Source organism: Alligator mississippiensis, chromosome 2 (assembly GCF_030867095.1).
Source record: "Alligator mississippiensis isolate rAllMis1 chromosome 2, rAllMis1, whole genome shotgun sequence".
In the NCBI taxonomy this organism is placed as follows: Eukaryota; Metazoa; Chordata; order Crocodylia; family Alligatoridae; genus Alligator; species Alligator mississippiensis.
Genome location: NC_081825.1, coordinates 174,219,738 through 174,236,454, shown reverse-complemented (window position 1 = coordinate 174,236,454; position 16,717 = coordinate 174,219,738). Strand labels below are relative to the sequence as shown.

Below are 16,717 nucleotides of genomic sequence, written 5' to 3'. Positions count from 1 at the left end.
TTATTTCAGATGTCCTCTGTGCTACTGAGGCAGAAAAGGGAAAACCAACTCAAACAGAGACAGAAAAGATATTTTAAAATAGCACTTTTGAAGAGATGGCAAATGGGAGTGGAGCCTTGTAATGCAATTACAATTTTGCATAACCAAACCAAACTATCCTACTTTGTTGCATGACACTTGGAACTTTAAACTTCTCTTAATAAAGAATGCATGTATATCTATGCATGTATGTGTAAATGACCTCCAAGTTCTGTAATTTTGAAAGGAAATAGATGACAAAGTCAAATAAAAATACAGACACCTAAAGGTAAAACTCGTTTTCAGACCTGGAAAGCACTCTCGACTGCAAATGTAACTTCATTAATATGAGATGATATTACTTGGTATAGCTATAGTGACTTTGTCTATGAAAGGGCTGAAAGTGTACTGGACCTCTAACACATTTGTATAATTAAAAATATCAGATAGAAAACACACTTTTTCAGTACGACAAGTCTATCTATACCACAAATTTTGGACAAGTTACCTGATTAAAATGACTAAACAGAAACGTGGTTCTTGAGATTACCAAGGCAATATTTTTAAAGAGGAAGCAATCGTGAATAGAGGAGGTATAGAAAAAATAAGACAATAAATTAAAAATAGGGTTGCATGAAACTATGTCTAAGACCCTAATTCCTCCTCTAGCTTGTCACAAAAAAGAAGAACGTGAGAAACTGCATGCAGCAAGCAGGCTTGGGCAATATTGCATTTCTTGGGTAAAGGCTCCTTTCAGCAGTGTCTCTTTCAGCAGGATTACTGTGGTACCTGATTATCCTTCATTTTCTCCATTAGCTCGTTCCATTTATCTGGAGAAAGATGAGAAAAAAAGAAATAACTATGTATCCTTTTTCTCAAAGCAGAATTATTAAGCTGATTTTTTAAGGAACATCTATGCGATATGCACCTGACACGACAAGGAGATGTCTTGAAGGTAGCAAGTGAAGTCTAAACAGTATGCAGTGAGAACAACTGCTTGAAATCCAAGTACATACAGAGGTACCTGTTCTTCACCTTCAAACTAGGGATATTGTCTGAAACACAGAAGCAATATTTACCTGCACTAAAATGTCACTGTGCACCCACCCTGAAACTGAGAGACCCACTGTGAAGCAGAGAATGGTGTGCTTGGGAAGCCAGAGCTGCCCCTGCTATCACACCATCTTTGCGGATAAAGAAAGAATTTCTCTCTTCATGGATTTTGATCAGGACCATTCTACTAGCAGAAAATCTGATTTTGTAAATTTAAAATGAATATATTTCAACTAAAAATAAATGTTAAAATGCTAATAAATGTTAAAAAACCAAACATTCTCCTTAAAATGTGAGATTCCTGCAGTATTTTTAATGTTGGTGTTTTTACTATTATGACTATTTTGTATCTTTACTGCCCAAGATGTTAAGCCATGACAGTCACTGGAATGGATATAACTTAAATCAAAGTTTAGAATCTTACCTAAGATTAGAACATTACTATCATTATCATAATTTTTTTTTAGGAGTTCCCATTAATGTTGCTTTCTCAAGGACTCATAATTTTTAAATAAAGGCAATGTTTGATTTCCCCAGTGATACAAATGCACTACAAACAATTCTTATTGCACTTTCATATTCCACAGTCTTTTCAATTCCTTCTGTACCTGATGATATTTGTCAAACCTTTTTTAAGTTTTCAACGGAATGTTTTACATAAGCAAACTGTTTCTTCTTTACAAGGATAAATTGTGACCTACAACAAGTAAATCTGAGCAAAATTTTTACTTCCTTATTCTATGCAGCATTATACAAACCATGATGATGACAATGATGATGCCTGAAAAGCATTGGTAGTAGAGGAAATCAGTAAAGTTCACTTAGTTGGATCCTGAGTCGATTTAACTTAGCACAGCTCTATTAATTTGATGGAATTTGATCAGTTGAAATAAACTGGGCATATCACATGTGCATTAATGTGCTGTAATTACAATGCTTTAAGTTTAATACCTGTAATATAGGTAATGACTTAATGTGCCATAATCGGCACTATTGTGCAGTAGCACAGGCACAAATTTTTTTCATTTTTCTAGTGCTCAGTAGACAATTTTACGCTGCATTAGTGCATTAACACGTCTTTCACCATGATGCGCTAATGTGCAGTAGAATTAGTGTACTGCACTTCTAGCATCTTGTGTAGATATGCCCACTGAGGATCTAGTTCATAAGTCTTCTGGAACAACTGCACTAGGCACTAAGGATATTTTTTCATCTGCTTTCATCTACTACTACAATGTATTCAGTGAAAGAAAACCAAGATGATATAATTCAGTAAAAAAATTAACATTTTGAAACTACATTTTTTTTTCTAGCAGAAGGATATTGATTTGAAAGCTAGTTCATAATTTTTAACTTACCTTCATTTGTGTTCCATAATGTTAATATGTCTGTTGGAAGTAAGACCTCTCTTTACCATGAACTGAACTGATGTGAAGTTGAATTAGCTGTGTGGCATGTGTACTTAGTCTCTCAGCATACATGCCAAAGGAAATACATGCCAAGTCAGGGTAAAGGCAGACAAGGTTCTTTGGGTGAATCTGATATTTTTTATTAGACCAACTTAAATAGTTGGAAACATCTTTCTTAGTAAGCTTTCAGGTTTAAAAAGCCTTCATCAGGCTGTGGAAGCCTCTGCAGCTGGTCTGTGCTCTTCCTGGATGGGATGAATAGTAAAGAAGCCAGAGGCTGGGCTGGTATGTATGCAGGACAGGCAGTCAGTAAAGATGTAAATTGAGGAGTCAGTGGGTGAGAGACAGGCGGGTGCAGAGGGTGGGGATGAATGTAGCAGGTAAATAGTGGAGAGGTACCTGAGGAGTCAGATGTCAGGCAGGTTATAATGTGTCATAAATCCAATGTCTAAATTTAGCCCATGGTTTCTATCAGGTCAGGGTAAAGGAGTTAATGAACATTCCCACATGGTCTTTAGGGAGCATGAAGTAATTGGATACCAAATGTTGTTAATTTTGGAAGCTGAAATGCTGCTGCTTCTTCCTCTTTTGTCCTTCCTACATTTTATGTAGTCCAAAAATGAGAACATCTCTATAACTAAAAGCAATCCCAATATCCTCATGAAGATTATTCATGGCCATTTATTTAACAAAAGATTTCTTTCAGTTATTTTTTTATATTTAATTGATTTTAATAGATTTACTTTGCAAATAAGTAGTGTGACAGCCCAATACTGGAAACTTTTCATCCAGGTTCCAGATAGAATAGAACAGATTGCACATGACGCCAGGACTGGTGTGCATTGTAAGGGCTCTGCTGAAGTCTGCATTTGGAAGCACAAGGATAGCTGGGAGGGAGGACTGAATGGCATAGAAAGAAAAGTGACATGGGGAGCTCAGAACTAGATGATACAAAGATTCTGAGTGGAACTGCAGAGCACTGAACTAAGATACAGAAGCTATCACAGAGCTGCCTATCCATTGAATTTTAAATGTAAAGTGCGTGTGGTGGGGAGGAAATCAATGTGAGGGAAGGAGGCAAGTGGTCATGGCCAGAACTGTGGTACCTTCTCCCTTCTGACACAGTATTTATCCCAGGTCACATTCTCCATGACTTATTTGCTCCCACATATCTTCCCATTGTAACTGCCCAGTAGACCAGCTTCAGGAGGACAGCTGGAGTATACCGTGGGCAGAGTTACATCTGCATGGACCCAGCTGAGGCTGGCGGCGATCCTGAGCTGCTGCCCTTCCTGGCAACTGGTACCCCTTCCCTGGGTACAGCTGCAAGGCTTGAAGAGCCAGGAGAAAGAGGCTGTGATAGTTCGTACCACTTCTGAGATAAGATGCTCATTACCAGGGGACCTCATGCTGCCCAGCCTCAGATCAGGGGGCATGCATTCAAGAGTACCCACAGACCATGGTAAGTTGACTGGGCAGACCCTGGGCCAGGCATGCACCAGCTGAGCCCCTGATTCCCGTGCCCCATTCCCAAGCTGGGACATGCCTGACCCTGGCAGCACCTGCTGCCATGGCTCCAGACCCACTCTTCTTCCTCTTTCCTGAGCTGCTGCCAAGCCCACAGCACCTGGGCTCAGGGGGCACAAGGCTTCCACATGACTGGGATGTGGAGCTGCTGGTGCTCCTACCCTCCCTGCCAGCCCCACCCCATGGTGGCACTGTGCCCCGACCATGCCCCTGATGAGAGTGTCCCAGCAACAGCACAAGAAGCTGTTTTTATGGACTGTGGGGTACCCAACTTACTACACCATTCTGTGGCTGATACCCATGGTACCCTAGGGACACCTGCACACCTGGCATAGGACCCTGAGCTTCAACTGTGGAATGGGCAAATCTGCCCTTCCCCACAGACTCTGTCAGTGCCTGGAGGCCTACCTGTCACTGTGCTACACATCACTGCCCCCCACAGATGAAGAGGACATTGCCACTACCATCTGCACATCCCTTGGCATGTGAGAGGCCCATGCCTGCCTAGCTGTGGGGACACAGGCTGTTCAATAAAGTTTTGCACCTGGCTCCCTGCTTGTTGGGGGAAGGAGCTGGGGGGAACTCAGGGGCCAAGGGAATGCAGCTGTGCCAGTCAGGGAGCGGGGCCTAGGGCAGGAGCCGGGAAAGGGAGGACTCTTCCCCCAGTGTGGGGCTTACCACGTAGGCAAGTCTGGCATGCCCCATGGTCTGAGTCAGTCCCTACTGGTGGTGAGGGTGTGCAGCTCCCAAGAGTGTCTTGGGTCACAGGGGCATGGCACACAGCTGCCTGGATAGTGACATCCTCCCAAAAGGAGCTGCAGCTGGTGGCAGTCAGTAGTGCCATGGTTGGTTTGGCTTCATGGGTGGGGTTGAGCCTATGGAGTTGGAGGGCCAGTTGCTGGCCTGGCCTCCCAGAGCTTCTGGGTGACACTGGGGGTAGGGAGCTTGGTGGGACGGACTCGTAGCAGCACGATGGGCCCTCCCCCAGTGACACATCACGATGGGTGCTAGGCCACAGTGCAGACTTGGGGATGCAAAAGGCAGCAGCAGGACCATCCATGTGCTGGGTGGCTGCTCCTGGCAGAGGAGGCTGGCGGCACCTGCCTCCGCTTGTGTTTCACATTTGCAAGTCGTCATGCTGGCGGGCCCTGGCTGTGCCACCTTTAGGGTCCAGAGGGGGTTCTTCGGTGGGTGTCAGGGGAGCCCCCATACTCTCACCCCAGCCCCCACCACACAGAGCCCCAAAGCTGCCTCCAAAAGGAAGCTACAAGACTGTCTGTTACCTGGCTGGCTGTTCGCAGAAGAGTCACTTGGTGGCACCCGCCACCGCATGTTTCCCTGCTGCACATGGCACAGGGTGTCGACCTGGCCCGATGCCTGCACCAGGCAAGAATCAGTGAGGTCCTGCCCAAGGTGGGGCATGTGGCACAGCCAGGCCTATGAACTTGACTTTATCAGCCCCCTAGGTACAGAAACTCATGGACTCAATATACACATTGAATTTATGACACACTACAACCTGGCAGACATCTGACTCCACAGGTACTTTTCCACTTTTACCTGCTACATCCCCATACCCTGCTAGCAGAGCCTGTCTCTCTCACCCCCTGATGCCTCCATTTCCATTTTCACTGACTGACTTTCTTTCCTGCATTGCATGCAAGCCTTCGACTTCTTTACTATTCCTTCCATACAGGGACAGCACACACACACATCAACTGCAGGTGCTTCCTCAGCGTGACAAAGGACTTTTCAACCCAAATGCTGGCATCCCAGGCAGCTAAGCTGAGCTCACCTGGAGCCTCACAACTCCACTGCAACCAGCAAGCCTCAGTGTGTCAAAGACATGACAGGTCTGGACTTTCCTCAGCCAGGATTGTGTACCTGCATGCATTAGTGGGAGGTTATGGTGTCTCCTACCTGCCTTTCACCAGGGGATCCTCAGTCCTGGCATTTACGGGACGGCCTTCCCACCGGCAGTCCCACTAGGCCTCCCTGGCCCTGGCAGAATGCAGTTTTAGTAGTCATGTCCTGGACCGGGGCCTCCTCCTTGCCCATATCCCCAGCTCATACATCCAAGTTCATCCTGTCAAGGGAGCTCAGCAGGGACATGTTCTTCCCCTGTTGCCTGGTGATGCAGTGAGTGCCCTCTCCAGCTCTGAAAGCAGGGCAATAACACTCACCCCTTCACAGTGATTAGACAGAAACTCATTCTACAACTCTGTCCTTGCATGCTCAATTTAATCCATTTTGATTATCAGCATATGGTGTGTGGCTGTCATGAAAACTTAAATCTCTTTTTGAAAACTAGACGAAATATTGTTTCCTCAAAGGCATAGAGTTTCTATGTACTAGAGCAAGGGGTTTTATCCTTTTTAAAGGAGAGTACCTCTTCTGGTGGGTGCCCCTCATGATGGGTACCCCCTTCCAGACAAGGAGCAAAGGGGGAGGGGGGGGGGTCTCCCGGCAGCCAGTCACCAATTGTGGGTGGGGGTCTCCCGGCAGCTGAACGTGTGCAATGGTGGCAGTGGTGTGGTGGTATGCAGCTTCCCAGGTACCCTCCCTTCTCCACACTGCCACTGCATACCCTGCAACATAATGCCATCTCACTCTCTCCCCAAACTCTCCTATTAAACTTATTACCTACCTGACAATTTAGTTACCATGGTCACTTCAGAGGAAAGGCACCCCTGCCCCCATCTGCTTCAGGTTACCCTGAGTTGTAACCTGAGTTTAATACATTCCTGAGGGAGGAGGGAATCTGCTCCCTTTACCTATGTGACTGGCCTCACACACCTGGGGGGTGGGGCTTAAAACCCCTATTGTTCTAAGTAATGACATCATGAATGGGAAGGGGGCTTGAGATCCTGCCAATCTACCTGGCAACCAATGATGCATTTCAAATTGGTTGGCTGGCAGCCAACAACTGCTGGCCTTCATTGGATCAGGTAAATGAGGTCATAAGGTCTATATAAGTTAAAGACAGCCCAGGAAGAGAGGCAGCAGTCATGATGAAGACATTGAGAGTAGCCGAAGCTCAGCAGCTATCTATCTCTCTCTTGAAACACAAGGGTACCTTATGAACTGCCTGCCTTCAGAGGAAAGCTCTATCAGCCTCTGGATGATATTTGTGAGTAAGCTACTTGAAATCTAACTAGATATGTAGCTTGCAGTACTCAGATGTGTGATCAAAAGCTACCATGCCACTATTTGCTCTAAAGGTTATTAATCGATATTCTCCATCCTGTACCCTATTCCAAACCTACTTCTTGTAATCAATAAAGTTCTCCTCTGTACCTAGAATGGAAGACTTATTGGGAGGGGTCTAGATTATGCCTTAGGGTTCCCTTGGTCTGGCTGACTAAGAGAGACCACTATTTGTGCTTCAGACTAAGGGAAGCACCCCAAGTTCTTGCACTGGGTCCAGTACCCTTCAGGTCTATAAGGCCTGTGTACCAGGGCTGTACAAAGCTTCAGTCCCTGATTCGATTTAGCAGAGATTCAGCCCAATTTGGTAGCTGAATCTCCAAATCCAAACTGAATCAGGAGACCCTTTTATCTCTCCAAATCAAATTCGAAGCCTCCAAATTGATTCAGAGAATTTTGGAGAGATTCAGCAATTCGGACATAGACACAGCTTTAAATGTTTTTTTCTACATATCTCAAGGTACCAGGCTGCTTGTAAATACTGTGATAGTGAGGTGTACGGAACATCCCACAGGATTGTGGGGCGCTCCCCAGTGAACTCAGCTGTAGACCCAGAAGTGGACCAGAAGCACTTCCGGTCCACTTCTGGGTCCACCAGGGAACACATGCTCCCCTGCCCCACACCTTCCCTGCTCGGTGACTCTTGCCTCCTGGGTCTGGGGGGATGGGGGGGCACCTGAGGTTCCCCTGTGGCCAATCACTGAACCGGGGGAGGGGGGTGCAAAGTGCCCCCGCTGTACACTCCCTGGCAGACATAGAAGCGGACTGGAAATACTTTCAGTCCACTTCCAGCTTTGTAGCCGAGCACGCAGGGGGCACCCTGTACTACTGTAGGACACTCCATCTGCCCCAGCATTGCATTGTTCACGAGCTGAGCCTGGTACCTCAAGGTATGTAGAAAAAACATTTAAAGCAGTGTCTATGGCCGAATCACTGATTCTCCAAATCAGCATTAAATCTTAAGATTCATATTTGGCTGAATGAAATTGGGGACAGTGATCTGAATCAATTAATTGAATCACTGTCCCCGATATAGGCTGAATCCAAATTGAATATGGCCCATTTCAGATACCCCTACTGTGTACCTCCTGAGGCACAAGGCCACTAACAGACCAAGACCCATGAGAGCTGGCAGCGTTACCCCCAGGCTTGCAGGTGTGCTCCAGGAAGGGGGTCATCCAGTTGTGAGGCACCTGGAGCTTGCTAGGTAACCACCTAGCAGTGAGGTGGGTGTCTCAGCACAGGAACTCCCCCTACTGGCCCACCACATACCTCCTGGGGCCTTCCCAAATACCCGCAGGGTTATGCGTATCCCCACTTGACAACCCCTGTGCTACATGTCATACATTTCATAATATTTGTGCACAATCAAAGCTACAACTTAGTATACAAGTGTGCAAAAAACTGTAGGAGAATCTATGAACCTTAAGAAGACTTATGAATTTTTGTGTGGCTAAGTATCAGGAATTCCTCCCTAAAATAACTCAAACTTTGGTGTACTCGTCTCATCCTACACTCCCATCAGGTGTACAAAATTTCATTGCAGATGGAGTAAGCAAAGGTAAATTCTCAATTTTAATTATAGCAGGGCTTCTGCTTCACTGTAACAAAGAAAGATATTAATCCCTTCTCTCAAATATAAATAACTAATTTTAAGGAGGGCTGTATCAATGGAATCTGTTAATGAATTATTCCAAATTTGCACCACAGATTCTATTGCAGCTGCTGTTTCAGCACATTTCTTTTAAAGGCACCCTCTTTAAGAATGTGGCTACTAGAATGCATATTTTGAAAAATTCATTTGTAAAACAGAAGCTTTGTTCTCCAGAGAAGCAATCCAGAAAAGGTATCTTCAAAAGGAAACAGAAGGCAGTCACTGTGTACAAAATTCATGATAAAAAGCATGCATACAAGATACAAGACTTAGGTTTACAGTACATTGATAGCACTAAAAACCATGGGTTGATTTCTTGGGCCACCCAGTAATTCTGAATAAAAGCTGTTCCATGTTGCCAACTCTCATGGTTTTTTGGTGTTCTTAAAGTCTATGCTTTAGGAATGTGAAGAGTGTAGTTCTTTCTTTTATCTATATATAAAAATATAAATATATATAAAATTAATTACTATTTTTTCACATTCCTGGAGTGTAGACTTTAGGAACAATGCCAAAAGTCATGAGAGTTGGCAATACTACTATTTGCAAAACCTTTGTCTCCAACAAATACCCAACACAACTGCATATACAAGTACAACCAAGATAATTTCTGGAGTATTACCTCTGTCCTCAGATGAATCTTTTTCTGGATTGCTTTTTTACCCCCTTCTTCTTGAGGGGAAAAACAAAACAAAAAACCACCCTTCTGTTTTATGATCACATTTTTCTGAAAAATAGAAGTAAGAGGTTAATTGAATTCAATCCCAAATGTGTGATATCAGGGAAGGGAGGACTAGAGCCACAGCTACTACTGCAAGTGTGTCCAAGTCATGTATTCAAATAGAACACAGAGTTTTTAATCAGACCTGAATTTAGGAATACCATGGTTAAGTGAACCCAACTATGGTTACTATCTTTTTTTTAGACTTGTGCAAAGCAGATCAATATTTATTACCATTTTAGCAAGACTGTTGATTCAGGGCATTTAGACAAAATGGTGGGTGAGTTGGAAACTTAACCATGATAGGGCTTAATAATCAGAAAGATCTTCAGTGAGGGTAAAAGGGTATTGACTTGAGTGAAGCAAGCAGTTCTAACCAAAACCTAGCAATACCTTGGGATGCTCCCTGCCATGCAGTCATTTGCACCTTTGTTAGATACTATGCTGTTCTTTCCTAAATAATCACCTGCACTTCTTCCAATCCTGAAGTCATAATCCCTGTTTCCCTCATTCCTGTGCTAAACAAACATAAACTTCAAGTCAGTCTTCTGAGTGCACGGTGTCTGGTCTTCCTGTGAACTGGCCTGAAATTAGAAGTTTCCAGTCACAGATCAGCTTATTTTCAGGTCTCAGCCATAGGATCACACTGTAGCAAGTTTAGGACTCTCCTGTGGTTCCAGACCTCAGACACAAAAATGAGAAGATGCTGGGAACCTCCTATGTCACATCCCTCCACAATGCTCCATGACCTGCACCATGGGTGAGTTCTAGGCAAGGAGTTCTTCAATGTGTGCATCTGTAAACCCTTGTTTTCCCTGTTTCTGAACTTCCGGTCTTGTTCGAGGAAGACTAAGGATGGGGGCCCAGGTGGAGACTGTGATGTCCAAGGTCTGGAAGGTTCAGGAGGGAGAGTGGAGGACCCAGGGGTTAGGGAAAACAGTTTCATAGATTTCATAGACATTAGGGCTGGAAGGGACCTCGGAAGATCATCGAGACCAGCCTCCCTGCCCAAAGGGCAGGAAGTCAGCTGGGGTCATAGGATCCCAGCAAGATAAGCATCCAGTTTCATCTTGCAGGTGTTCAATGAAGGCGCTTGAACCACCCCCGGTGGCACGCTGTTCCAGACCTTGGGGGCTCGGACAGTAAAGAAATTCTTCCTTATGTCCAGCCTGAAACGATCTTGAAGTAGTTTGTGACCAGTTGTAGGACTAGCATGGTCCATATGGCTCAAACCCTCTATTAGGGGTCTAAAGCATCATCACAGCCTATGTGACTCAACCCTATCTTTGGAGATAGCAGATTGGGGATCACTGAGTCCTCAGAGCACTCCTAGAGGGGATATGACTAAGCTATAAAGCAGTGGTGTCCAAACTTTTTATGGAAAAGATTACCTTTTAGAAGTAAAGGGCACCTCAGGATCTACTGCATCTCTCACACGTCCCACCCCACCCCACCCTCACCCTGCCCCACCCTGTCCTGGCCCTGGGGTATATGGGAAGTGGACCCCCAGAACCATCCATGTTGGTGACATGAGTACTACCAGAAATGGGCATGAGATAACACCACTGAACCCCTCCTTATTACATTTTCACCAAGGCGTAGCAGATGATTGAAGGAGCCCACCCTGGGGTGCCAGGAGGTACCTATAGGACATGAGCTACTTCTACAGGGACCCTTTTCAAAGATACAAAGAGAAAAGTCTTCATGATGCATCATGTGTGACGTATTTTTTTCTGCATATAAGGGTATAGTACAGGGGTGTCCAACCTTTTTGAATGTGGGGCTGGATCACGAACTTTTTATCACTCAGTAGCCAGCCAGTCATATTCAAAGACCAAACAGGAAGTAGTATCACTTCAGGAAGTGATGTCACGTGACCTTTGACACCAACGAAGTTGCAGGAAGTGACAATGAAATGGGTCTAAATAACCAGTTCAAAACTCTCTCTCTGTAGCATCCACCTCTGCCACTGTTCGGGACAGGATACTGAGCTAGATGGACCATGGGGCTGACCAAGCATGGCACTTTTTATGCTCTTATGTTCAGAAGCTCTTATGTTCTTTGGCTGAGCTTCCAAACTATGGCTGAGATTTGCAAAAAGGGGTAGACAGGAATGTTACAAAGTTGTCATAAAAGATTCAGAGCCCTCTAAATCCTATTCATTTGAACGGAAGTTGGCCTTTTGACTCATCTTTGAAAATCTCAGCCCAAGGTGCCAACCAAATAAGTCAAAATATATTTTGCATTTCTATGCAGTGCATCTATGTGGGGCTCTCCAAGCATTTTACAAACATGAAATGAACCTCAGGATGAGCGGAGCCAGAGGAGCAGGGGCTCAGCTGCCCTTTCCCCCTACCTGCGCTGGTCAGTCCCAAGCGGCACATGGCTCCGCCGCCACTTTTGCTGGCTGATGCCAACCTGAGCAGGTCTGTCCCATCTGGAGCAGCAAACAGCTGAAGCTGGCTTCCCATGTGCTACTGGGGATGGAAGGAACCCGGCCGGGTCGGCACCAGCCAGCAGAAGTGGTAGTGGAGCTGTGTGCTGCTCGGGACTGACAGGCGCAGGCAGGGGGAAAGTGCAGCTGAACCCCTGCCACTCCGGCCGGGCTCATCCCATCCCATCCCGAGTGGCTTATGGCTCTGCTGCCACTTCTGCTGGCCGGTGCTGACCAGGCCAGGCTCCTCCCGTTCCTAGTAGCTTGTGGGAAGCCAGTTTCAGCTGCATGATGCTTTTCCTGGCTGGTGCTGACCCGGTTGGGTCCATCCCATCTGGAGCAGCATGTAGCTGAAGCTGGCTTCCCATGAGATGCTGGGGACAGGAAGAGCCTGGCCGGGTCTGCACCGGCCAGCAGAAGTGGCGGCGGAGCCATGTGCTGCTCGGGACAGGACAGGACGAGCCCAGCCGGAGCGGCAGGGGCTCAGCTGCATTTTCCCCTGCCTGCACTGGTCAGTCCCGAGCGGCACACGGCTCATTTTAATGGAAGTGCCAAGATCCAATTTTGTTCTCATGACATCTTCACAACACTGAAAAGTGGAAAGCTATGGATTACATCCTATTTCATCTGTATATGTTTACATGGCACTTACATGGCCACCTAATTGTAGTGCAAAGAGAAGAAAAGAGAATCACTTACATGCATGCTTCCTGGAAAAAAAAATGGGGGAGGGGAAGGGCTTATAGTGTAAAGAGTAGGCCTGTGCAAAGCAGCTAGTATTCACTTTGGATTCGGCTGATTTGGGGGGCAGTGATTCGATTAGGTGATTTGAATCACTGTCCTGAATCAATTCAACTGAATCTAATTCGGAGATTCGGCCACTGCTGAATTGGCCAAATCTCCAAATCAAACAGGCCCCATCCCCTGCCTGCTCTCCCAGCCCCGTCAATGGCTGCGCCGCCTGGCCCAGCATCTCAGCTCTTAAAAAAAGAAAAAAGCCCCACACTCTCCAGCTGCTGCCAGGTGTGGGGGAGATCCTTGCTGCTCCCCACTACTCTGCACTGAATGGGAGGCTCTGCCATGAGCCCCCAGAAGCCCTGACAGCTACTGTAGCAGCCAGTGAATGCGGGGCTTTTTTCTTCTTCTTTTTTAAAGAACTGGCAAGCTGGTGCTGGGTGGGGCAGCCATTGATGGGGCTGGGAAAGTGGGTAGGGGTGCAGGGATTCTCAGAGGGGCTGCAGGATCAGGCAGGAGATGAGGCCTGCTGGGGGTCCCCCCAGGGCCCTCTCCCCTCTCCTCTGGACCCCACTCCACTTACTGGCATGGAATCCAGGTCCAGCTCTCTACAGCGGCAAGTGGGGACTGCCTGAAACTCCAAAGCTCTCCGAATATTTTCCAAATTGATTCGGAGAGATTTAAATCAATTCAGACCTTTTTATTGGTCTCCTGATTTGATTTGATTTGATTTGATTTGATTTGATTTGGATGCAGAGATTCAGCTGCCAAATAGGGCTGAATCTCCTTCAAATCTAATCAGCACTGGAAGCCTCACACAGCCCTAGTAAAGAACACATTAGAGACCTTGGCAGAAGTGCCTTCATCTTGTATACATGCTCCGTTATATAAAGGTTGGAATGAACTTTGGGTAACTTTGTAGAGAGACAGGTTTGCAAGTCCAGAGTCCATGTGTTTGCTGATGTAAACAAGAAAGCACTGACTTGGGTATTTTTTTCTAGTCACACAAAAAAGTGATTGAAACCCATTACCATAAAGAATAGACTGTACTGTTAAGACACAAAGCCTAACATCTGAGACCATCCCAGTTAAACCATCTTAGTCATTAATAATTTCATGTATATGATTGTAAACTTGGGGCAAGTGGGGAATCATGAACCTGAGCTGTTGGAAAAACTGAACAAGAGCTCAGAGTTTCTGCGATCTGATCTACACCCATTGTCCCAAGCATGAGTATGATTTAGCATCTCCAGTGCCTGATCTGAATGCTCATTTAACTTATGTTTAGCTTTCCAATAAAATTATTATCTTCAGAAGAGACAGGTCATCTCTCTCTTTATTCCAGGGCCCTGACCGACAAAGTAAATTCTCTTTGTCCCAATTTGGAGATAGATTCATAGATTCATAGATGTTAGGGTCAGAAAGGACCTCAATAGATGGGATTTGCCTAAGTGGGAGGCGGGGGGAGGGGGGCACATGGCCCCCAGACTTGTGCATGGGGTGGGAGTGGATGTGGGTAGCCTGCTGCAGGCTCAGTGTTCCCTGACCTGCTGCACTCCCCTTGGGGTTTCTGCAGCAGAGTGGGGTGGGAATTCTTGGTGCTGCTGCTGAAAGAAATAAAAACCTTTGGGTAATCCATGATAAAGAAATATCATTTGTGAACAAGTAAAAGTTTATAGCATAAACGGCTAGCGGTTCAAAACCCTCATGAGTTTAATATCTAAACTAAAAAAACAAATTTATATTTTCTGATTAATAATATCTTACAATTTTTAACCTTGACCATGTTTTTAAGAAATAGACTCATGATTCATGAAAACTTATGAAGAAGAATAGTGTATTAGATTAGACTAATGGGATCTGCCTAAGTGGGAATTGTGCACTTGAAAGTTTGGCCACATGCTGATGTGCCCAAACAATTACTATTGTATGCAAAGTTCTCTGTGAAAAATGTGACTTAATTTCTTTGGAAATAAGAGGCTTATTTTGATTATTCACAGACAGCACGCTAATGACATAGGGAACTCATTCCACTGTTTCATTCGTGTTTATTGATAGTGTTAGGCCTTGACTCTGTGCGGCATCCAACAAGTAGGGAGACAATGGATTGATGCGCATCACCTGCACACATTGCTCATCAACAGCTTTATTCAAAATAAAGACAGTTTCAGGCAACCTTTAACAAACCAGGGAGCAGCCATGAACATTAGTTCTTTCCATATTTATATACCTTGGTTTATGCTTATTAACATTTACCCCACCTTTGTCCCTCCTTTGTTCCACCCTTATTCCTTCCCAACTTAAGCTCCATCTCTGTTTACTGTTTACTTTATTAGCATGGAATTGACCATGCATTTTACTTATTTGCATGTCTTTTTACTATGAGCGCATGCCTAAAACCCTGAACCCTGCTTCTTTCGGTCACTTGCGGTTTCTTGATTTCTTCACCATCTCCAAGGTCTTGCTTCTGCTTTATCTCCTAACAATAGCAGTTGGTCTGCATCCTGTTCTTCTTGCACAATGAGTTATATATCTTACAACACTGCTATATTGTTTGGCAAATGCTTGCCTAAGCATCTTGCAATGTTACTTTAAACATGCCATTCTGCCTTGTGGTTAGCAGCTTGCTAGGTCACAGGTTATAGCCTTTTATTCAGCTGCAAATGCAATGCTCCCCAAGATCCAAATACAGTCACCCTAACAAATACAATTAATTCCCATTATTTGTGTTCATTGATTTCTTTTTATGGTTCTCCTAAAGGCCTCTTTCACCTCCTTGTTTCTTAAGCTGTAGATCATGGGGTTTAGCATGGGAATTGCAAGGGTGTAAAACACAGAAATTATTTTGTCCTGATCCACATAGGACTTTGAATTGGTCCGTAAATACATGAAAGAGCCTGTCCCATAGAGCAGGGTGATGGCCATCAAGTGGGAGGCACAGGTAGAGAAGGCTTTATGTCGGCCCATGGCAGATTTGATCTTGAGGATAGCAACTATAATGTAAATATAAGAGACAAATATGATCAGCAGAGTAGATGTTACAACCATAGCACAGCAGGTAAAATGAACGATGTCAGTGATATAGGTGCTGGAACAGGACAAAGTCATGACTGGGGGTCCATCACAGAAGAAATGATCAATGACGTTGGAGTCACAGAAAGACAAGCAAAATATGAATATGGTCTGAATTGTCGAGTTCAGACAGCTGATGAAATATGAACCAACCACTAACATGACACAGAATTGCCTGGACATAATGACAGTGTACAGTAATGGGTTGCAGATGGCTGTGAATCGATCATATGCCATCACTGCCAACAGGTAGCATTCACAAGACACGGCAATACAGAACAAAAAGAACTGAATAGCACACCCAGCGAGTGAAATGGCTTTCGGCTCCCCAGCTAAAGTCATCAATGTGCTAGGAGCTATGATGGTGGAATATCCAACATCCAAGAGGGCCAGATTGCTGATGAAAAAATACATGGGGGTATGAAGCTGGGAGTCAGTCCTGATTAATACAATCAAAGTAAGGTTCCCCAGCATTGTCAGCAGATAGATCATGAGAAAGACCACAAAGAGGAAGATCTGTAGCTTTGGATTGTCTGTGAATCCCAAGAGAATGAACTCAGTTATTGCAGTATGATTTCTGTCAATCATTTTTCCAAGCTGTGCTCTTCTTTGCAGATGAGCCAACAATGATTACACTGAAAGGGGAGACAAAAGAGAGACAGGTATTATCACCTAGATTCAGATAGAATCATATAAAGCTCTTTGTGCTATCTTTTAGCAATGTGACCTTTGCAAACCAAAGAGCTACTTCATGTGAAAAACAGCATGAAGTACAGGGATATGCACATTTATTTATTTTTTTTTTAATGGAGTCAGATTAGGAGCTATAGAACTTAGAAACCTGATAGGCAGGACAGGCTGTAGCAAAAGATCTTCACTGAGCATGC

General features: G+C 44.9%; 1 protein-coding gene across 1 annotated transcript; it reads right to left on the bottom strand.

Moving 5' to 3' along the window:
* Window positions 1-15,488: 15,488 nt before the first annotated feature.
* LOC102571155 (olfactory receptor 5AR1-like) lies at window positions 15,489-16,418 on the bottom strand. The gene has a single exon (XM_006260759.1). The coding sequence runs from the start codon at window positions 16,416-16,418 to the stop codon at window positions 15,489-15,491; it is 930 nt and encodes a 309-aa protein (XP_006260821.1).
* Window positions 16,419-16,717: the final 299 nt, after the last annotated feature.

Coding starts and splice junctions, on each gene's coding strand:
- LOC102571155 (XM_006260759.1), bottom strand. CDS start 16,418: ATGATTGACAGAAATCATACTGCAATAACTGAGTTCATTCTCTTGGGA.